We start from the raw sequence: 24,040 nt of genomic DNA on the forward strand, positions 1-24,040 counted from the left end.
TTATATTATTTAGAATATTTATACTGTACTAATAAATCTCACCTCATTGACTCGATTCTGCTTTAATGGCTCATCTTGATTCATATGATGCTGTATTGCAATCATTCTTCCTGTTTTTTTTTTTTTGTAGTTCTTGAGGCCTAACCTAAGCACTTCAACAGAAAGTGCATGCTAAGAACATACTATAAACACGATGTCTTAGAATGATGTGCTGAGATTATACCGGAGAAGTCAACAGGTGTTTCGTTGATAGGTGTATCAGAAAGGGTGGTCTTCTCCTCCCCGGCCAACGGCATACTTTGACCTCCATCAAACATGCCAAAAACAGCCACGGAGTATTTAGTTCCAGCTCTGTGAAAGAAGAATGAAACTGAAACCATATGTGCCATCTTAAAACAAGAAGTATGATTAGCATCATTGCATTGAGAAAAGCATCTAAAGTTGATGCTAAACATTACCTGAGTTCCTCTAAAACAATCGTGTTGTCGTATGGTCCAACAAGAAGTTCTCCTAGATCAATATCATTTCCGCTGGGATGGAAAGTGACTTTGTACCCTCGTACATCACCGGGAGCCGGGTCCCAGGACACACGGAAACTGGTTTTGGTGGGTTCAGAGGTCTGTAGGTTTCTTGGGGCTTTATATGGTGACACTGTAGGATGAAGAGAAGGCGGCGATATCAGCACATGCTAACACAATCCAGCTACAAAATACCGCAAAAACACTGCAATCACTATGGGCATACTTTACTTTGTATTTCATACTGTCAAATTCTATGCAACTAGATTTGTATATTTTCTAAGTAAATAGTATGTGACTTGAACGATGCTAAGGTGCTCTGGGTGGTTGTCAGGGAAATGCTATGCAGTTGCGTAGGTGTTTAGTGTTATTTTAACACTTCGCTACGCAGTTGCTTGGGTGGTTGATTACTGGACCAAGCCAAAAGTCCAAATATTGTGATATCCTGGTCTATTGATATAGTCCCTCTTTAAATGTAAATCTATGTGTTTTTTGTCCATTTTATCGTTCATGAGGTGAAAATCTTGTTTGACCACAATGTGGAACAATTTGAAAGAATCATTCATGTAAAGTGTCATTTAACACTTTAAGTTTAGGCCTTTGTTCCAATTCATAACCCTACACTGGGAAAAACAAAGTTCTTCCTCAGTGTTTTTGTCTTTCTAGTACAAATATGTAGCCATTCTTAAATCAAGACACATTTACATGAGAAGCTAAATGTTATTAAGTCTTGTTTTCTAAAACATCTAAATAAAGTGAGCTTTTGGTTAAAACAAGGCAAAATATCTTGTTTTCCCTTTGAATTAAGTTGATTTTTCTGACCCTATTGGCAGATATTTTTCTTGTTTTAAACTTAAACTTCAGTCATTTTACTTCTCAAATCTTGATTTAAGAACTTTTAGACACTTGTACTGGAAAACTGTACTGTACTGAGGAATAGCATAATTTTTTCCAGTGTTAAGTGGTGATGTGTGCCTGTGTCTGTACATATCTGTGACTCATGGGCTTTGAATTGCTGGCCAACGTACGTGTGGTTCCTACTCCTTGCCTTGCTTTTCCTTCTCCTCGTTTGTAAATGGGATGCACGGTGATGAGGTAGGTGGTCAGGGGCTGCAGTTTTCTCAGCATGGTGGTGGTGATGTTGGCTGGGATCTTCATCGTCATCTCTTTACCGCTGACCTGAGAGACGTAAGTGAGTTTGTAGCTGACCACGGGGCCTGGAGCGGCTTTCCATGTCACACGCATGGTTCGTTCGGTTTCATCAAACACCACTAAAGCCTTGGCAGATGCAGATGCTACAAACAGACAAAACAGACAAGAACATTTGACTGAAATTCTACTAGACATTCCCCAACGGCCTGGATAAATCAAAAACGGACAAATTAAATAAAAACAGACAAGCAGAGATGGTTCGAGGTAAACGTGAAACCACAAGTGAGGCAAAAGAAAGCAAAGCAATTTCCAATACTTTTTCAATCCCCACACTGGTGTTAAGTTTCCACAAGTTTGTATGGGTAGGGAAAACGCATCCACGCTTCAGCCAGCATCCCAGTCGACATACGGCTTATATTATGGCTGCCCTGCACACATGCAACCCTTTAAATCTGCTCTTTCCCGCAGTGGTGATGTTCACTGCACCCGTGCTTCGATCAGCTCACTTTTTCCACCCGGAGGCAAGTGACTACTGCACAGAAACTCAAAACTCACTGTACTCGCCAAGATTTGGTGCCAAGCGCAAAACCACAACTTGAAGAAGTCACGCTAACTTTCAATAATTTTTTCGACTAGCTAAAATTCAAAAGTTTCTTTCTTTTTCCATTCTTTTCCTTCGATCAAACTGAGTACCACAGACTACAGTAAAAGGTTGTCGATTGATGCACTTTGAATGGTTGAGCCCGAGGCAAAGGCGTGCATGTCCTGTCAGGTCTGTATAACCCTAGGAATCATCTTTCTTTCTTAGAGGATGATCGCTAGATTTAAAGATAACCATAACCCTAATCCAACCCAACCTAACCTCCAGCTTCCTTCAAAGCGTCAATCATCTCAAAGTGTATAATTGGGTTCTATTAACACTATTAAATTTTCCAAATCTTTTACAGTCATTGGAGAACCTTTTTAAATGACCATGATATGATTAAACAAACTTTTTAGGTTCCAAAATCATATACAGTATGAACTCTTGAACCAATTTGTTTATCTGAAGAACCTTAACATCAACAAATGTTTTAATTTATAATTAGAGTTAACATTTTTAACAATTATTTACTATTATTATCAATATTATTATAAATTATAATTATAAAACATTAAGACAGAAGTACATTACTATTGAAATTATACTTTAAAGGAGAAAATAATCATTTAATTTGACACCGTTACAATGTTCTTAAATTCTTCACTTAAAGCGTCTAGTTTTTATTTTTGCGGAAACTGGAGGTAAACATTTAAGTCTCTGTTTCATTGACAACTAGTTTATAAACGCTTCTTCTTACAAATCTGGTAAACCGCTTGAAACTTGATGATGCTGAAAAAATATTGGAAATTGAACACAGTGCCAAGCTTTACTCTGAAACATGCAGCGCATTAAACTTAATTGCAGCCTTTTGAAATTCGATAATCGTTCTGAGCCGAATTGCAATTTAAATTGTATTTTATATAGATTGATTGTGCAGACCTACTTATTTATTGTAATACTGCAGTTCCCTCACGAACCCCCATTTGGGAAACCCTGATTTAGAGAATATGGGATTACTACAATAACAAAAATAACATTTAAAACATACCATCAGTGGTCTCCTCTCCCACAAGTGGTTCTCCGCTGCCGCTGTCATACAATGCGAACACAGACACCTGGTAGCGTGTTTCAGGGGTGAGGTTCTCCAACAGTGTGCTGGTCACATCTCCAGGCACCAGTTTCTCCCCAGACTCCCCAGAGAACAGAGACCTCCATCGAACACGATACTGCCTCACTCTTCCTGGAGCGGCCGTCCATGACGCCATGAAGCTGGAGTCGGTCACATCACTGGTTATCAAGTCTCTCGGTGAACCCAATTCTGCAGCCAAAAAAAAAAAAAAACTAACCTTAATATAATCAATTTCTGAGTGGATAAAGTTGGAAGTTCCAAAGTGGAAGTTTGCTGCAATTTTTGATTTAGCAAATGCCATAAATTTGAGCAATGCCATAAATGGTGGATTGTCACTGTAATAATTGTGCAGTTTCTTTGGATAAAATGACTACTTACTCACAGAAAAAAAGATTTATAAGCAAGAATAAGATTTCATGCCAAACTGGATTTCAGCAGAATCACCCTGGGCCATAGTCTGTGATATATTTCCAGAAGCAAACGGGCCATTTCTCATGATGTCTCTGGTGTCACTGGTGCAGGTGTGTCACGGCTGCAATGAGCACTAATTCATTCAGACGAAACTAAACTTAGCAGTTGGTAATAAAGCATAAAGTCAACACACACTCTCACACACACACACCTTGCAAAACCAACCGCACAGGGAGTCCAAAAATTGTTTTGAAATTTGTATTAAATACATTTTTTAGTTTTAGTTAATTTAGTACATTAGGCTAAAGTAAATAAAAAAGTAATTCTACTTTGGCAACTAGCCGAAATGTATATATACATATGTTTTCTTGTGCTTATACACATGAAAAATATACACTGTTTTAAATCATTGCAAGATACTGAGACTATGGAGGAGAAGCAGAGAAGCGAACGCTTGCCAACTTATTTTTTTTTTTTTCAAAACAAGGCAAATCCCCATAAAACCACCATAAAGGGCTCTCAGATGTCTGATACCTTCTCAAATCCCGAGTCATTCTTCATCCCTCTATCCTTGACTTTTCACCCCCTCCCGTTCTGTCTCATCCTAGCCCGACACGATTATAAGTCCCCACAATTTTCACAAATTGGAAACAGTGCATCTTGTTGAACAATGTGACTTCTAACATCTTTTCTCAACATGTGAGTTTTTATGCAGCCCAACAGCAGGATTTTATTTGACTTTGTCTTTAAAAGAGCCTTGAAATTCAAATGATCTTTTATATCCATTTAAAGATTCAATTCCATTCAAATAGCCAATCCAGCATCCCATGCTGCTCCGAAATCCAAAGCCGAGACAGGCCATACACATGCAGTAAATTTTCCGCAGTGTTTTTGAAGTTTAACCTCGTGTCAATCACCGGGAAAGCGCAGGTGCTGAAAGAGCTTTCGGTTGTCCCCTTCATCTGTTCTTTACGTACATCTCCGGGTTCATGAGCCGGACAGCGAGACCAGCTTGAATGCATTACGCGCCTTGACAGATGGCAAACAGGAAGAACAATCCTCCTCTGAGGATACCCATGTGCTGGAGTACAAAGACATCTTTTGGCCCGTTTGTATCTAGCTGATTAAGTCTTTATTTTAAATTAATATCCATGTGTATAATATCCTGCTATGTAATCAGTCTCACTTCAATTGACCAAGTGCTACTCTAACGAGAATATAATACAGAATAAATCCCTTTGAAAGCGATCTAAAGTGCAAGGCAGGTAACGCGTTCCACATGCGTGCACTTTTGCGTTTACATTATGATACCTCGTGTCTCTTGATTCTCCTTTGTATATATGCATATGGGATAATTTTGTTTAATTTTTCAATCTACTGTTGGATAGTGAAACAAAACAGCTGATTTTAGTTTCACGGTTTTTAGCCAGACACTTTCAGAGCAACGGATTTAACAGACTCAAGACCATCACTTTGCACACAGCTTAAATTATTATGAAGAAAAACAATTCTTTTTAAATGTTTATGTTACGATAATTGAAATGTCACACTGTAGAACCACAATGGGTTGCAAATTCTTTACATGCTGACTTTAAAATATAACAATTCTTTAGTTCAGAATTGCTTAAAAGCTACAACAAAAATAACATAATTTAACTATTATAACGTCACATTCTCACGTAGCATTTCGCTTTTTTTTTCCTACAGAAAGTTTAAAGGTCTTCTCAGTGATTTGCTGGAAATCATCTTTTTTGCAGTAATTGAACCTGTTGAAGAATTGCTGGACACAAACAAGTAAATGATTAGCTACGACATTGTAAAATTACCTCAAAATGTACATAGCATCTGGGACTGAATCTCTGCTCTACAAATGGACACACTAGGTCATAAACTGGACCAGAGCCCGGTCAATACACCTGCATCAGATTGGGGACAGAACGGAAATCTTTTGTGCTCTGCCTTATGCATATCCTCCTGAGGACGCAAAGGAAGGAACAGAGATGTCTGGGTAACTGCTCTACTCCTTTGTTCCGGAGTGGGACGGAGGTGCATAGTTCCTGCATTATGTAATTTTGTGCAATTGAGAACTTAATTTAGCCCAGCTCCCACCGACTGAGTCTCAATGGATGGATGGAGGAACTGAAATTACCATCTCACATGTTCAATGACATGTTCAATGTCAGTCCATATTCAAGCCACAATGCTACGCTCCTCACAGATCATATTTTGAGAACAGGGACTTCTGTGTGCTAGAGGAATGGTCCACAGTTTATGATTTAACCCTGAACTAAACTTGAACTTCACTATGATGCACCAGGCCAAATCTCTAGCTTACCAAATGCAAACCCTCATTACACACCCTTAATCTCACTTAAAGAAACATTCACCCAAAAATTCTGACATCATTTACTTCTTGTTCTTCCAAACCCATAAATCTCTTCACAAATTACAAAAAGCACCACTTGTGTACTATATTCCAAGTCTTCAGAAGCTCGTCTTTTTCAGTCATGTGACTTTTTTTTCCTCATCCACCATATGTATGACCATCAGCTAGGCAAAGTAATGGCGGTGAATACCAAAACATATGATAAGAGATACCATTTTATTTGATCCATACCAGGTCTACATTACTGAAACAGATGAATATAGCTAATGGCAGATATAATATAGCTTTAGAATTATATAGAGCATGATTCATTTGGACAACCTTTATGGTACTTTACTCAATTTCGGTCACAATATGTTTTCAGTGCATGGACAAAAAATACTCTTGACATCTCAGAGTACTTCTTTTATTCTCCATGATGACAGAATTTTTATTTTTGGATGGTTTTCCATCACTCAAATCTTACTCTTTCTGGGCTCTAATCTTTGGCCCTCAAATCTGACACTGCAGATTCTGTGACATAAGATTACCGGAATTCAGTGATTTAAGGTCTTGGGCAAGCTTTGCTTCTGGTAATTTCATTAGAGTACACTGTAGCCATGTTACTGTAGCTTAAGATTCGTTCCTCTGAAACCCCATGAGACCTGTGAGCTGTTTATCTGGGCTGAAGGAAAGAAAGAGCATTATAATCACTTGACTCAGTTCAACCTATTTGTTTATCCTTTCTGACAGGGGCTGAGGATGTTAAAAATGCCCTTGTCCTTCCAAGGCTGTACTTTCTCAAATTATTACAAAAATTAACCTCAGATCTTATGCTGCAATGCACTCACAGGGACTTTCATTGGGCACCTTTTGCATTTACACAAACAATATATAATTACAACAACTCCACATTTGAGTGGACTTTTTTCTTCTTATGGAGAAATGGGATATGTCTGGGATATATTCTTTGGTTCTCAGAAGCCTTAGTGCTAATGTTATTTTACAGATGCCTTTAAAGCAACACCAAGTAACTTTTCCTCTGTGGTCACCGACAGGTTGGAAGCGGAATTGTCCATTACCGCTGTTGTAAATAATTTAGCCTAACGCAGCCTACTGTCCCACACACGCTCGCTGTTTATCCAGCACCCGCTTTGGGATGAACGATGTCCACAGACAAGGTAGAGTATGTTGCATGATTTCATGAAAGTATGATGTATTGCGACATCAGAAACGAAGAAAAACAAAATAATGACTATTGTAACGCTTGACGTAAAGCAAGTCAAATTTGTAGTTTTCTTATGTCTCATTAGAACTACAGAAACGCGACCCGATCTGGCAATCTTACATAGCGTGGTTATAGCAGATACAGGACCGCAAAGCGAATCCAGAAGTGCCTTTCACCCTGTTACGACTTAATGAACCACTGAAACGATTTTGGAAACATTATTTTAAGGTAAAAAATCTTACTTAGTGTTCCTTTAATCCTAGGTTGCTCCTTTATGCTTCTTTGGATAAAGTAATTGTACCTGGTAGGTTGCTGGTTTGATCCCACCATATATTTTCATTTACAAATGATTGACAATGAAAATAAATGGTGACTGGGAAGCTCCAAAAATGACCAAAAAAAAAGTAGTCCACATGTCTTGTATGCTATATTCTTATCGTATGCCATATTATATTTCAGACATGGAATAAAGTGCACACGTAATATGGACTACTTTTACTTTGCTTTTTTATGCAGGTTTTTTTATGCGGGTAACAAGTCAAAGAGTAATCAAGAGTCAAAACATGTTTGATATTTACGACGCAATTATCAAATTATCATAATGACACCACAAAATTGAGGATTTTTTTGGACAAAGTCGGTTGCGAGAAGACTCGAATCAGGCTACACTCCCCAGATCTTTGGGCGTTGTATCTTCAAGTGTGTGGCCAGCCTTAGTAACAGCACACCTCTTCTCAACAAGTTTTGAGGAATCGTGTCTCTAGCAAGCAGCAAAAAAACTAATCTGTTGACTGAAACAGAGACAATGCAGAGATTAAACTCTAGTTTAACACAGGAGTTAAAAGTCATGACCTGGGATTTGTCCTTCGCAGATAATAACTGTGGACAGACTGCAGCTGCATTGCTGTAGGCAGCCATTAAGACACATCTGGCTCATGCTTGGACACTAACTACTCTCAGCCTTGATAAAGAACCCAGAGGTTTTGCCTAACCAAACAGACATTTATCACCAACTCAACGAAAGAAATTCTGGGAAACGTCTCATAGAGTTTTTGTCAAAATCAACTTTGATTTTCCATTCACTTAAGGTGTTTGGCTGCTCAAGCAATCGTGGTTAAACTTTACAACAGTTTTCTGAAATACCAGAGATTCACACCCTCAAGCAATTTGTGGGTCTATAAATGCCTGGGAAGCAACCAATGAAAATGCTAGAATGAGTGGGCACACGTGACCTAGATGAATGTAAAAACTTTAAGTTGTTCCAATCACCTTCTTTGGTTGTTCCATCAATCTGCATCTGAGGTCCAACACCTGATGGGAATTCGGCTGCCACAGAGACACGGTATGTCGTAACTGGGTAAAGTTGCTGCAGAACGATGGTGGTCTCGGGGCCAACTGTTGCAGTTTCTAGCAACCCACTATCCCCTTGGACTGGAACATACGTGAGTCTATACCGCACTACTGGACCAGGAGCCGCCCCCCATGAGACACGGAAACTGCTTGTGGTCTCCTCGGACACCCTCAGGTTGTTCACGGATCCTTGTTCTGCACAAATCGGTACATAGAATTTACAAAAAGGTCAATGTTGGGACTCTTAAATGAAAAGTTTACCCTAAATATCATCAGGTACAATGGCCAGGATATTCTTTAAAAAACCTTTGTGTTGCACAAAAGAAAGACAATCAAAAAGAACAACATTCCTTTAAAAGCAATTAGCTAAGCTAACATTTATATATAACAGTCACTAACCTTCTAGTGTGGTCTCAAAGTCTGATAGAGGAAAGCTTTCTCCCTTCTGGTATTGAGCGTAAACCTTGACTTCATACTTTGTGACTGGAGTAAGGTGATGTAAGACGGCCGTAGTAGTTTCTCCCGGCACAGAGACGGAGATGTAGCCCACTTCTGTGTCAGCTTCAGGCTTGTATTGCACCAGATATGACTGCACATCCACGGCATCTGTTACCCAAGAAGCTCGGAAACTTCTGGAGGTCACCTCTGAGAAGGTCAGAGATCTGGGTGCAATCAGACCTAGAAGGGAGAGCAGAAATTAAATATATTTTAATATTTTAAATAGACGTGATAATTTAGTTCACATCCCAATTTAATACCAAAAAAGGTTACAGAACAACTACAGGCTCAGGCAGCACCTAATAGATTTTAAATTGGCCTGTTTCCGACACCAAACTATGTTATGACATTAGCGGACTTGAAATACAGCACACAACTAATATGTTTTGGTGCTTGTTTGTTTGTTTATTCTTTGAGCTTGACAGCTTTGCTTACTATTTTTATCGTTTGGAATTTAGCAGCTTGGACGTTCTGCTAAATAAGTTATTTTGTGATCCACAGAAAGAAAGAAAGAAAGAAAGAAAGAAAGAAAGAAAGAAAGAAAGAAAGAAAGAAAGAAAGAAAGAAAGAAAGAAAGAAAGAAAGAAAGAAAGAAAGAAAGAAAGAAAGAAAGAAAGAAAGAAAGAAAGAAAGAAAGAAAGAAAGTGAAAGTGAGTGAATGATGACAGAATTACAATTTTTGTGCCAACTAACCCTTTGAACTTTTGTACAGATTGGTACAAAACCAGAGTTCGAACCATATGGTTCTATGCAAGTCCAGACAGAGAGACCGACAAATTTAACAGCAGTTAGTGAAAAAATCAAACGATACTTACTTCTCTTCTTGATGTTCAGAAGCTCTTGCTCAATTCTGAGACAGATGGATTGGGTTAGCTCATTGGAAATCCTCTGGAAGGCATCAAAGTCATCTACGGTGTACACGTGGGTCTCCACTGGAGAATTAGCAATCGCCTCCAGCTCAGACCGGACAGCATCTTTCACGCCCACTGCGAAAATCTCTACATCCGTGTTCCTAAGCTTAGCCGCCGGGTCTTTGAAAGCATCCGAGGACTTTCCATCGGTGATCAGAATCGTAACACGAGGTACATTCGCTCGAGCACCTCTGGTTTGAATAAAAATCCTCTCTCTCACATACGTCATAGCTTTGCCGGTGTTCGTGGAGCCACCGCGGTAGGGGAACGTTCTCACGGCTTTGACCACAGCGCTCAGATCGTGGTGGGTGTTTAGGTAGAACTCAGTGTGTGGGTCTCTGCTGTACTGGACCAAGCTGATTTGAACTTTTTCTGACCCAATGTCAAAGGTGTTGACCAGGACTTCCAAGAAAGCTCGAACTTTAGCGAAGTTTGCAAGACCGATACTGTAGGAACCGTCGACCAGGAGAACAACGTCGGCTTGTACATCCACACCAAGAGAACATTCTAGAAGTAAAAAGAGCTTGCGGGTCAAACAACTATTTAATCATTGGATTACTGTGGATAGTTAAAGAGTGTGGACCTTTCCTCACCTAATGATACTTTTAAAGGCTGGGTTTTCTCCATCGCCATAACTGCCTCGCTAGGTGTCAGACCTTTGAGTGCAAACAAGCTGATTTCGTACTCTGTATCAGGGGACAAATCTCTCACATTCACAGAGGTCTGAGTTGGCCCAACGTACAGCTCTTGGCGTTTGCTCCCAGCCAACATGGGAACCATCTGCACCTTGTATCCATTCACTTCCCCTATAGATTCATCCCACGTCACCCGCATTGACTTGGATGCAACCTCTGTGACTTGCAAGTTTGAAGCTGGTTCAACAACTGCAAATAAACAAAAAGAGGAAAATGGGGTCATGTTTAATGCTCGGGGTTGTGTTTAATAAACCTGCTAAAGCAGATTTACAATTGTTATTGTTTGTTTACCTTCCTCGCCGCTAGCCAGCGAGTTGAGCTGGTCATCCACACTGGTGCACACCTGCGTGATTAGTGATTTCTCCACAGCTTTGATCATATCGAAGTTTGGCACAGTGTACACGTGTGTTCTGTAGGGCGTTGAAGACATTTGTTTCAACTCTTCCTCATCTGCTTCTTTGATCCCTGAATACAAATAATAAATTATAGCATTATTTCTCAAAATTCTTTTCAAGGATTTCTTCTGTGTGGATGGATTTCTTGAAAGCTGCCAAGTTCTGTGAAGAAGAAATCCAGACCGAGAAAGACACCAGTGATGAATGACCACATACCCAAAGTGAAGATTTCAACTCCAGCATTCTTCAACCTCTTGGCGTAACCCTCCACAGGGTCCTGAGATTTCCCATCTGTGATAACTACGGCTACTCTGGGGAATCCCTTACGAGCACCGGCGGTCTCTGTGAACATGTTTTTCAGCAGGTGGTCCAGGGCTTCGCCTGCACACACACACAAAAAAACAAAAACAATCACAGACTTGAAATTCACATTGTAGCTTTGTTGTTCAGCAGTGATATTATCTGTAGGTTTCAGTATGAATTCAAAAGTATAAATTTGGTACCTGTCATGGTGTTGCCACCCTTGTACGGCAGATTGTTAATGGCTCTGAGCAGCTCGGCCTGTTTGAAGTACTGGTTAAGGTTAAACTCGGTTCTGGTGTCCGTGCTGTACTGAACCACACCCACTCTAGTCTTGTCCTCTCCAAGGTCAAACGCGCCTGCCATGGCTGCTATGAAACTGCGGATGAATTTAAAATTTTCCCGCCCGACACTCCAAGAACCGTCCACCAGGAAGACCAGGTCAGCAATGGCACTTACTGAGCATTCTGGGAAAAAGAGTGAGAGGTCAATGAGTCAGAAGCTTGTTTAACTTCAGATAAGGGCATGAATTTTTGAAAAGGATGCAAAGCTTCTAAAATATAAACCATTCAAGAGGTTTGGCAAACACATTTGGCACTTAACTCAAAATTCTGACCTATTTTTCCATTTAAGAAAAAGACCAAATCTTTTAGTATTATAAAACCCTGTGATTTCATTTGCATGGTAAGATTATAAATCTCACATATTTTTTTTTTTAACTTTAGATAGACGCTGCTACAAAATAAACCCTTTTACAAATGTACAACTTTAGAGATTCCTTAGAGGTTCAAATAATATTGAATTAATAGAATATATATGTTGATGAATGAGTTTAAGTATGTTTAACATAATTCTTAATTCTTACTTTACAGTTTAATTCACCATTGTGACATTTTTCACATATTTTTCTCTTTTGTTTACATACTTTTTTTCTCCATCATTTAACGATAAATGAGAGTAATGCACATTGGTCACCTGCAACAGCAACTTCGCAAAGATTATGACAATTTCAGAGGTTTCTGTAGATTTGGATGTCTCAAATGTTGTAAATATGCAAAAAGGTTTATGTGTTAGTTAATACTTTATGCTTCAGCGTCTATCAAAATATAGAAAATGTACACGTACAAATACAAAGGGGATACCCTTTATAACAGCACCACATTTATCTATTATGCAATACACACCGGTTACAACTCATTCCCCATTGACACATGGGTTGAGTATGTCTCTATACGAAATCCTATTAGGCGAGTCATTACTAGTCATTCCCTCTCTGTTGAACTCCATTAATCTTAATCCTCTATACGGTTTGGAAAAATTCCTCATCTTTCAATCATATTTGCCCTCTATCCCGATTTGTGGAATTTGCTGCCCTTGAAGGGATTGTGTCGGCTTCATCTTTGGTGAGATGTTGGCAGATGGGTAAAGAACAGGATTTTGTTGACATATCGTAGCTTGCCTTCCTTTATTACCGTAATTAGATTTAAAAAAATCACTTGCGCCTGCAGAAGGGAAGCACTGGAGCATTGAAACTGGGTTTTGTTAGCGAGTCGTCTGCAGAAGGCAGCTAACTAACCGTTATGGTATTCGGGTGGGGTGTGAGGGGGGGGTGTTTGGATTTTCCACTTCTACTTAATGTAGGAAAGGAAAAGTAAAGCTGTTCACCTTCATCTGGAGGACGAGGCCACAGCGCTCTTGTAAAGAGAGAGGCTGTAATGCTTTCCACTTTCTGTATTGCGAGAGGTTCAGGTTTTTATTTCAAACAAGGCGAAAGGGGCCACTTACGAACTCTCACCCAAAAGCCATGCTGGAAACGTTGGCTCGAATTGATCATGTCTGGAAAAGTTAATGCTGACTAACAAGCTAAATTGTTATCAGGAATCATAAATTCGGAAAGAAAGAATGGCATACACACATTTGCGTACTGACTAGTATGGAAACTCCCAATAAAATGTAGAGACCACAGAAGCAATGGAAAGAGCCTGGAGGTGTGTACTTACTGACTGAATTTGAGACCTGAGGTTTCCTGGGACCTCCTCCAATACTGCTTGATTGGACTAAAACAGAAAACAATACATCAATAAATATTAAGGCAAAAGTATTCCTTCCATTAAAAGGGTTCCCATACCCTTTGGCCAATCAATTTCAATGCTTTCTCCACTCTGTTTTATAGAGATTGCAATCACAAAAAGCCATTTCTAGTCAATTAAATATCAATTTTAGAGTGTACTGTACAGAGTGTAACAGAATTTTTGTATTTCAAATCAACAATTTTAAATTAGTTAAAAATTCCCTCAAACTTCCAGGCTTACATGACCATGGGATCCCTAAATGGCATATTTAAAGAATAAGATGCCCTGCCACTTACTTGTAATCTGACCAGAGATTGGTATACTCTCCTCAGATCCAAAATATGAAGTTATCGTAACAACATAATCCACATCGGGGGTCAAATCTCTGATGGAGGTTTTGGTTGAGGTTGGAGGAAGTGTGAATTCCTTAACAGGCTCTTCTACAGGCAGAAGGGAACATTGCATCTTCAATGTTTAAATGTCATATCATGATATACATTCTACATGAAGATAATACCTAGCCACCCTTCATTTATAAGTAGATAAATCTAGTCTAGACACACAAGACCTAGATTAGGGAAACATTAATGACTTCCCAAGACAAGCGATGAGTAACGGTCCATGTTTAAATAATTTTTTGAAGGGCACGCCAGAACGCATTTCCCAAGAGTTGCCTGTGGCAGTGAGTTTAAAGGTTACTTGTCATTTACCAGATGCTTTCTTATCTCAAGCAACATAAGGTACACTTACTACGGTTCCCCATGAGTAACCGTAGGTTAAGTGCTTCTCTCATGGGCTCAGTGGCAGTAGATCAAAAAAACAACCCTTGCATGTCTGAATAACACTTAATGTTAGCCGACATGAGTTTTCTTTCATACTACAAAATTTCTGGTATGGAGTGCCAACTTATTCAGAATCCAGTCAATTGGCAATTGATAAAAATGAGTTCTGTCACTTCTTTTTCCTTGTTGAATATCAATTTCCAGTCCGAAACACGTCACTGACATAAAACCTAGCAATTGTTTTATGTTGCTTGCCGTTATAATTCCAAAACGTTTGGTGCTTTCACCGTTTCACCAACCTGTATCCGATGTCACTTGTACTCTGAAGCCCTCGGTCCTTGACAGCGGATGCTTCCATATCATTTGCACTGTGTTTTCATTTAAAATCTTAAACCTCAAGTCTGATGGAGGCATTACTGTGGAAAGAGGAGGTGAATCAAGTTATTTCCAAGAAACCATTCCAAAAGCTGTATTTATGAGAAGAGCATACAGGTTTATGGACGAAATCCCAACAGTGAAGTTCATTGTTGGGCAAGGACTCAAGGCAACATGAAACAAACGTGGACGGCGGCCATTTTGGGTAAAAATGACATCTGTTTGAGCTGTCTGACCGTAGGGCCATTGACTACTCAAGCATAGACACGTAAAGCGCGTTCCACAAAGACCTCGACAGAACATTACATCAGGCCATAACTTGTGACGTGCATGCAGTCAATCCAGTCAACCCAACACAGCCAGAAGAGCTGTGTTGAACTGTGTCAATAGTTGACGTCACAGATAGACAAGAAATGGTGATTGTACAATGGACTTGAAAGTTGACAATAATGGGTAACATTTTATGTGCAACTGCATTAATGTGATCACTTTCCATTGCAAACCGCTTAAAAGGGTGACAACCTTTAATAAGAAAATACAGGATAGTGACAAACAAGTGAATATATAAACGAAAAGAGGTTACGTAACATTGCACCAGTCTAGATGAACTAGAAGACTCATGCACTTGTACATGAAAAGTTGTCTGCAACAACTTGGGGACTAAAAGGATTTCATGTACAAGACGCACACGTAGAGGACTTTGAAATATTTTAAAGTGATATTCTTATGGTATTTTGTGTTGTATTGTGTTTGAAAAGTCAGTGTCTGTGTGGAACATAGAGTTTGTGTGTGCATCTCAGAATATCACAATAAAATATTTTGTGAAGCTGCGGCTCTGGTCAAATTTTGACCAGGGCTTAAGCTTGACCGGGAACAGGTTCGCCAAAATCAAGATTTACCAACCTGGCTGACCAGATGTCACAATCGGTTCCATTTCTGACTCCAAAAGGGTCCAACACAACCGCTAACTCACACCGATTCATCACCCATTCTAGATTTGTTCTTTCTTTTTTTGGGTCCACACAACCCAAACCAGTTTTGGTGCAAAAAAACTTCGAAGATCATTTAACAACATTTATTTTGCTATGCTAACCATTTCATATAAGAAAGTGATAACGTTGGTTAAGGTATTTGTTTGTATTTTATATCAGTGGAACATGTTTAAACTAAGAATTGTCTTATTTTACATACTACAGCATTGAGAAGTAACACACTCTTTCCTTAGAAAAAAAAAATAAAGCTCATATTTTGTCTTTTTGTTCTCTAAGAGTGCGGAAAGTGGGGAAGGGAAACTTGGCCTCCACATGTTTATTTGTACAATAAAAAATGTAAAATGTTCCACTATACTTTCCACTGAACTCTGGCAATGTGCGCTTTAACACCCTGTCGTTTATTCAATGATTTGATAGGGTTAAGTCACAGTTTTAATACCTCTAAGACTGTTCAAACCTACAAAGAGCTCGGTTACTGAAAGATATACTGTAAATACTTAAATAAATGAAAAAGTGTTTTACTAGAGAAATAAAAGTTGAACGTGAATCTGTCTGACTGAGATATCTGGTATCCAGCAAATGATCGTGGGTCTTAAGTTGCATATGGAAAATATTTAAAACCAAGTCATATTCAATACTAAACATTTGCTGGATTGGCCTTACATGTTCTATCCTATAATTTGCAATTGAAATATATTACAGTTGATACTCTTGAAGAAGTTGCTGAAAAACACAGTTAGATCAAATGAAATATCCTGTCCTGTCATGCATTTCTATTTCAACTAGCATTAAAACCGCAAATTGTTTAAAACAAATCTTATAGGAGAGTAAAACTCCTCGATCTAGTGTCTAAAAAGAGACACAACACTTAGAAATGCACATCTACATTAGCAGAAACTATTTTTCTTCTCTATTTTTGGAGATTGAATGTAAATTGAAAAATATTGAACACACTTATATAGAGACAAACGTTATAGTACAGTTATTATTTATATATTTTTTAGAAACAATAGACTATGATATAAACTGTTGGAATAAAGTATTTTTAATTTAACAGGGTGAATGGGGACAGATTTGATGGCTTTTTTACCTTGAGCTCTCACTGATGTCAGTACTGTGAGTGTTAAGAGAGCGGCCGCTGCCAAACGCCTGACCGACATCTTCACCCCAGTATCAGCAGAACATCAATCAATCTGAAAAATCAACCATATTACACACACATAGGCTGCTCATAAATCAATCCAGAAATAAAAAGTAAGAGAGTATGCACTGGACTCCAGCACAACTCACTGCAAGAGATCTCATTCAAATCTGATTTTAATTATTTCTTCATTCAAAATTCCAGCTGTTTCTTTGGTCAGAAAAAAAAAAAAATCTTTCCATGGTTAATACTCCAAAACTTTTTGGAAAATATTTATAAAACAAGGTCACTTTATTAAAATAACTCACTGTGGGCCTTAGAAAAACATTCTCTGTCTACATCAGTTTAACTGTAAAGCGATTATAAACTGCATATGTTGTATGTCATTGCAAACCCCACTGATTCATCCGTTTAACGTCGGAAACTGTGAGTTCATAGACTATATGCTATTGTCTGGAAATTTGCCTGATTTTGGATCCCGCACATCAGGGGTTGAAAAACTTTTCTGCAGGGTTCCTGCGCCCCCTGTTGTGCCTGGACAAATTCAGATTTCACATCCATATATTTATGATGCTCTGTCTCTAAACTTTGGCAATGTGCTTGATGTCTGTGTTAGACATATTGCATGTCGCTATAAATAATTACCAACGCAAGAACAAGCAGCTCACAAAATATTTGCACATTGAGTTCAAGTTGTTCATTAATATCACTCAGCAATCAGTATTTGCCCTGACATTTCAAGCAGTGTCCTGCATTCTGGCATGATTACTCAATCTAAAACTATTTCAAACAACGGTTTTCCAGTCCTTTTATACATTATACATGACCTCATATTAATTACGACTACATTTGGACTTTAGAAAAGGCATTCATCACATGGCAAGACTTTCTGAAATCAACTAGGGCAAAAGTTTATTTCAATTAATGAAGGGAAAAAAAAACTTGAAGAAAATACACTTGGTCACGTGCAGCATTTTAATTAAAAAATTACAGCTTTTTTAATAGGATAGATGAATCTACATGCAAAGTGTGAGTCAAAACTAGCATGCAGGCACACGTTGTCTTGAGTTTGGTGTTGTAATAGTGTAAGAATTTAGGTAAAGTTGAATGAAAAAGCAATTATAAGGCTAAACCAGTCTTAAAAACCTCTCATATACGGTGAAAACATGCTTTCTGAACATTTATTAAGAAAAACAGTTTTGAACCTCACTCTAAATCTTTTAATTATATTTATCTAAGCTCTTCTACCTGTATTCTTTAAGCACAGTGCATGTGAAGTAGGTAAATAAACATAAAAATGCCCCAATAAATGAAGTCTTATGAGTCTTAAGTTATCTAGATTTCTCAACTAAAGAAAATAGATAAGTATCATCCCAAACAACTTTAAAAGAGCACAATAGCAGGGTGGTGGAAAAAATGAAATCACCATTCAAACGTCTATGGAAAAAGTGATCAGAGCAGCTGAAAATGGGTCAGTGTGCACACATTCATCACTTCATATTACATTTAATTCGTCTCACATTTAAGATCAATAACACCTTCCTCCATATAAGTTTAAATAGGTTTATCAATAAAAGAAGAAACTCCACATGAGCACTTACCAAACTCCCCAAAGTTTCCAAAATCTCTCAATACATCACAAAACTGTTGAATGAAAGAGGAAGTTTCGCCCGGATGCAAAGGGATTTAAAGGTCTTTTCAGAAAGGCAAGAGATTCTCCGTGATGCTGTGGTGATGGAGATGAAAATGAAGAGGAGGATCTGATCACCCACAGCTCGTGAAGGCTGTTTTCAAATGCACCGGATCTCAGACTAGAATGTGCTTCTAAACAGGGGGCTGATCCCAATCCCGAACCCGAAGCTCTGACGTCACCGTGTGATGGATGGATGTGTTGGGATGCGCTTTTGGAAACTCGCGCTTATTTTCGGCATTCCTGCAGCATGTCACTTATTATCTATGTTTTTGGTTTCAGCAGGAATTAATATGAAATAGCCTAGGCTACATTAGGCTACCACGGACGAGATTAAATAGGAATCGCACTTTTATCATTTATTTTGATAGCCTATATTCAGGATTATATAGCTTTTGTTTTTAACTCAATTCCAAAGTTAAGTAACTATTAAAGTAATTAGAATGTGGTTTTCAGAAGGGCGAACATTTTAAATAAATATACCTCGGTCATTTTCTGTAGGCCTACAATCTGAGGAGATTTCGCGCCACTAAAAAAAACGAAAAAAATGATTTATGGTGCTCCCAGCACAGTTGAATCAGCCGACAACTATAGTAAAACATCACGAAGCGTTTTTACATACAATGTCGTGCAATATGTAGTACGCTAAACATAAAATATCGTAATAATGACAATATCGATACTGTTTCTGACGTAGGCTATCGTTCAACGGTCCTAACGGCAGGCGCTTGAGTGGTTGCTTTGGTAACATCATCTTCACGCCAACACAACTACTTTTTTGCTAGTTGTGCAATATTTTGACTCGTCTTGCAATCAAACTTTTATTGTTGTTACTTAGCAGCTACTTATTAAGTATTATTTTTCTCTCTCTCTCTCTGTGATATTAAACCCCTGCTGGAAAATCAAGCTTATATGCTAGGCTAGTAGCTTTTTTTAGGAACATGTTTCAGTAGTTCAGGACCTGCTAATAACCAGCTAGATCCGGTCAAATTCATCTACCGCGTCCAAAACACAGATATCAAGATTAAAGCAATTGTGCCCAGCAATATCAGAAAAACTGTAAAAACGGTTAAACAACCAAATAAAATGGTAAACTGTACTTATGACTGAGTTAACTTGAGCCTATAGATCAGTTTTACAACCATGCATTTCCATTTATTTGAATATGAAGCCCCCTAGTGGTCGAATCGGGTAACACACAGAGGGGATCACATCTTATGAATCAAAACTACCCCCGATCTCATTATCAAGCCATAAATGAAGAGTTCTGTTACCCATCTGAGGAATAAACATTTAGACATTTAAAACACATGGGTGCCTGCCAACTGGGAGTCCGGGTAGAGTTTGGTTTGTGATCATTGAGTCTATTAGTTGTTTCAGCTGAGATCAGGACTGTTTTTAATTTGATCATTAGCTCATTACTCTCAATGTTCGAGAGAAATGCATTATAGTTCTATTGATCAAGGGAAAGCTTGAACTTCTACTGCTCCTTATAGATGGCTTGCAGAATTAATGATCTGTACTTTAAAAGTTTTATAATTAGCATGCAATTATTTTAGCTACGTCTGTTTCAATCTCTGCAATGAACTGAGAGATTTTGTATGGGACACAAAGAGCACATTGTTCGTAATGCATGTGATAAATTTCCATATGAGCTCAACTGTATAGACCACCAATGCTGAGCTCAAATGATCAGATGTTCCTGTAAATTTGAACTTCCAGAGGGGAAAACAGTTCTTTGATGTACAGGCATTTGGAAACTATTTTATATGCCTTGAAAACGCATTGTTTTGAAGAACAAAAAGGAAATGCAGATTACTGTTTGTCTCCTAGGAAACGATGAAGACGTCCAAGAAACAGACCGTATCGAAACCATGCTTCTAAACGCTGCATTGTGAGTCACAAACATCCTGCATCAGTTAATGCTAACTTACATACTTTCGGAAAAACAGTTTATTTAGAGAAGAATATTTTCACATACATCTCAAAAGGAGGCATGAAATCAGAAGACAAACCTCATTAATAACTAGAATTTCACTGTAACACATCCTGCTGCTACAGATATTTGCACTAGTCATAATTGTCTCATAATTGTCAAATTGCGCACATTTTTTATTGCACATATTTATATTTATACTGTTTCTCTTTTACTTGTCTTCTGTTTTTATTCAGAGCCTTGCAACGAAATCTTGCTCAACTGTATAGTGAATGTACAGTTGAATGACAATAAAGTCTGTAAAAGATTATGAATCGCATGAAAACCAGCTTAAAAACATCTAAAGTCTGTAACATTACACCGCAAAATCATAAGAAAATAATGAAATTTTTCATAAAGAAAATGTGCAATGCAAAGTATGTGCAATGCAAGGCAAAAATATCTTAAAAGTAGTCCTAAAATCATTTTAATTTGGGTGCATTTAAATTGTCATTTAGTAAAGTAAAACAATCAAGATTTGTCCAGTTATGACAGACAGTTTGTTTTATTTAAATCACTTTGGTCCCGTTTACCTTCCAAATGAAAGAATAAGTATATGGTGTGAAATGCTCATAACGTCACATTTGAACAGAAATGAGGGCAGGAGCGGACATCAGTCCTTCTTCTGAGGCACAGCCTTTACTAGTTGATATATGACGCATGCAGTTCCTGAAAAGAGACACATGAATGATTAGTGATTAGAGTTTATGATTATTAACTCAAATACATGTCAAGCATCACGGCAAATTATGCGGTTTGAACGAATTTGAAATTGAATACAGACATTGGGAGTGGGTGCTTTAAGCTTGGGCTAGTAAGAAATCACCCAGAAGCCACACATAGGCCTGGTTTTACAGACAGGGCTTAGATTAAGCCAGGATTAGGCCTTAGTTCAATTAGGACATTGAAGTAGCTTTTATAAATGTGCCTTAGGCTCTGTTTACACGTGGTATTAAGAGACATTTTGGTCAATCGGACCACAAGTGGACGACACTAAATACAGGTGTAAACGGGGTCTAAACTGTTTTGAGCTTGTCCACTTCTGGATGTAGTCAGATTGCTTTCATAGTGTAAACACTCATGTGGTCAAACAGCCACAAAAGACAGTCTTCTCTCCTCTTACTGATCTAACGCGTGAACATTATGGGAAGAGCGCTAACCAGACGGGATTTTTGTGTCGACTGAAGACTCAAGTTTGGTTTGAAGATGAAAAACATACCAAGCTCAATGTTCTCTCTCCATTCCTGATGTCTAACACACACAGCGTTCGGCTGGTCTTGTGAATGTCAGAGAAACTAAAGCTGATGCTCTTTGTGTTCGGTTTTCTCAAGTTGCGTTCATATGTCCTGAGCTTATTTTGTCCATTAGATCGAAAGATCTGAAAAAAAAAAAAAAACCCGCAGTGAACACAGCCTTTAAGTAAATAAGTATTATGCATATATATCATTTGGTCTAATTCAATTATACATTAAATATATACAGTATATCGCTGTCAGGGGTCAGAAAAAGTGACAACCATACCTGAAACAGCTTCTGCTTTTCTGGCACTTTATTCAGCAGCTGCCTGTGAACGCTTCTGGAGATCTGCCATCTGGAAACCTGCTGAAGAGTCTCATGGAGATACATAAACAAATGTGAGTAACTTAAAGATGACAAATGTGATGCACATACAAATGTCATCAGAAACCATATTAAATATTGTAAGAAAGCCTGTCCTAGGAACCAAAGTTGTTTGCCACACGGACCGATTATAGTGGAATACACAGGAAGACGGTCTTGGAGAATGTTTATCTCTGCACCAGAGCCATATAGAGAGAGAATTGCGACAACGGAAGTTCTAAAAGCTTGGTTGTCACGTGATTCGTGTAGACCTCAGATAGTTCCAGGAAGAGCTTCGGCGCCAATTCAAATCGATGGAGGTAGAGAGCTGAACTGTGATTTTTGTTAGTTTGTAGTCAATAAATGCGTTGGTTTACAATATGTATATAATACATTGACATTTGGATGTAGTATGTGTATGTAGTTACAGCAATATTGTTTTTAAAAGATAAAAATCTGCTGATATTTAATGTTTATTGTGGTCAACCAGTGTTGCCTGCCTTTGTTAACATATTTTCTGGCTAACTTTACCTTGGTTAAAGACCGTTTTGCAGTTGTTTTGAAGTATTTTTGTGTTCTTAAACTTGAATGTTATTTAAGGGTTATCATGTAATGTTCACTATGGTTTCACAAGGACAGGTGACTTGCAGGAAACAGGTGAAGCCATTGCAAACAAGTAAAATGTAAAATTGCATTCATCGTAATGTTTACAATGCTTATGCACTTATTACTATATAAATGAATACATAATATATTTCATTTTAAAACAAAACATGATTATACACACACACACATACATTATTTCCTAAGTGTCCAAGTACATTATTTCCTTAACATAATTTGATAAATTCATGACATACATCACTTTAATCTATAAAACCTATTTAGTTTAAATTTATTTTTAGTACATTTAGATAATACATATTTTATGTTTTAACCCCCCCCAAAATGTCAGGTTGTGCAACTGTCCGCACAAATGAACAGACTAAAATACTAATTTAAATGGTGTTTTAAATGAAATTATATGGCATCATTTTAACCTTTCATATAAACAAATTTTATACGTTTCAGTAGATTTATAGCTGATAATTGAAAACCTTTTGTCTAGCAATTTGTATGTCAGGGGGGCACAACTGCAAACATGGCTCTCTTATTATGGTAATTGCAGTGTGCATGATAATGCATTGTCCAGAGGAGCCATAATGATCCTTGTAGATCTCTATCAAATACTGGTAAAAACTGCTTTCAAGTATGGGTAGGTTGGTACACTTTCAGGTGAATTTAAACACTTAGAAATGTTCACAGCTGAAACTTGTTCAAATACATTGTTCATGACACAAAAATTTACATTACATCAGTTTTGAAAAGATTTAAAAAAACATTTATTTGTTTATTTGTCAATGACCTATATATATATATATATATATACACACTTTTGCACTGAATTAGCACAATGGGATTTATAAATGTCTAATAAACTGCACGTCAAGCATGTTGTCTGGCATTTCCTCTATGTTGTTCTTGTACTGTCAGACACAGAAAATATGCTCAAGTCAGGAGCAATCTAAATAGAACTAAACATTTTGTGCTAATCATACTTAGGTGTATCTGCACTTTTTCCACAAAGACCAACACTGGGAAGTTTAATGTTTATTAAAAATAAGGAGCAAGTAAAGTCTTGCAAAATCCAAGGAGCTGAGACTGATGAGGGTACAGCGTCAGTGCAGGAGTCTTCAGGATCCACCGAATCCTCTTTGTGCTTCTTGTGTTGAAAGAGATAAAGGAAACAAAAACGGGATAAATTATATATAGGAGTTAGTATATAATACAGTTATGGTATTTATAATACCCCATTTAGCCTAGTGTGATTTGATCTAGA

At 38.0% G+C, this 24,040-nt stretch overlaps 1 protein-coding gene across 5 annotated transcripts in view; it reads right to left on the bottom strand.

Annotated features, from left to right (window-relative positions):
• The window catches only part of col12a1b (collagen, type XII, alpha 1b), a 143,027-nt gene that overhangs the window by 57,237 nt on the left and 61,750 nt on the right, over nt 1-24,040 (bottom strand). For 3 of the 5 annotated variants that reach the window (XM_056243383.1, XM_056243382.1, XM_056243384.1), the window contains exons 1-16: nt 18,499-18,702; nt 16,847-16,949; nt 14,689-14,805; nt 13,904-14,047; nt 13,536-13,592; nt 11,739-12,002; nt 11,452-11,616; nt 11,132-11,305; nt 10,739-11,029; nt 10,050-10,652; nt 9,136-9,414; nt 8,656-8,931; nt 3,302-3,571; nt 1,547-1,813; nt 459-651; nt 224-351 (exon numbers count right to left, since the gene is read on the bottom strand). In XM_056243383.1, the coding sequence (XP_056099358.1) occupies nt 224-351; nt 459-651; nt 1,547-1,813; nt 3,302-3,571; nt 8,656-8,931; nt 9,136-9,414; nt 10,050-10,652; nt 10,739-11,029; nt 11,132-11,305; nt 11,452-11,616; nt 11,739-12,002; nt 13,536-13,592; nt 13,904-14,047; nt 14,689-14,805; nt 16,847-16,916 (3,298 nt within the window). In that variant the 5' untranslated portion in view covers nt 16,917-16,949; nt 18,499-18,702. Of the gene's footprint in view, nt 1-223; nt 352-458; nt 652-1,546; nt 1,814-3,301; nt 3,572-8,655; nt 8,932-9,135; nt 9,415-10,049; nt 10,653-10,738; nt 11,030-11,131; nt 11,306-11,451; nt 11,617-11,738; nt 12,003-13,535; nt 13,593-13,903; nt 14,048-14,688; nt 14,806-16,846; nt 16,950-18,498; nt 18,703-24,040 lie in introns of those variants that run through there. The other 2 variants (XM_056243385.1, XM_056243386.1) reach the window with 2 other exon arrangements.

The sequence above is a fragment of the Rhinichthys klamathensis genome, unplaced genomic scaffold (genome assembly GCF_029890125.1).
Source record: "Rhinichthys klamathensis goyatoka isolate OS25496 unplaced genomic scaffold, OSU_Roscu_1.1 h1tg000787l_1, whole genome shotgun sequence".
Taxonomy (NCBI): domain Eukaryota; kingdom Metazoa; phylum Chordata; class Actinopteri; order Cypriniformes; family Leuciscidae; genus Rhinichthys; species Rhinichthys klamathensis.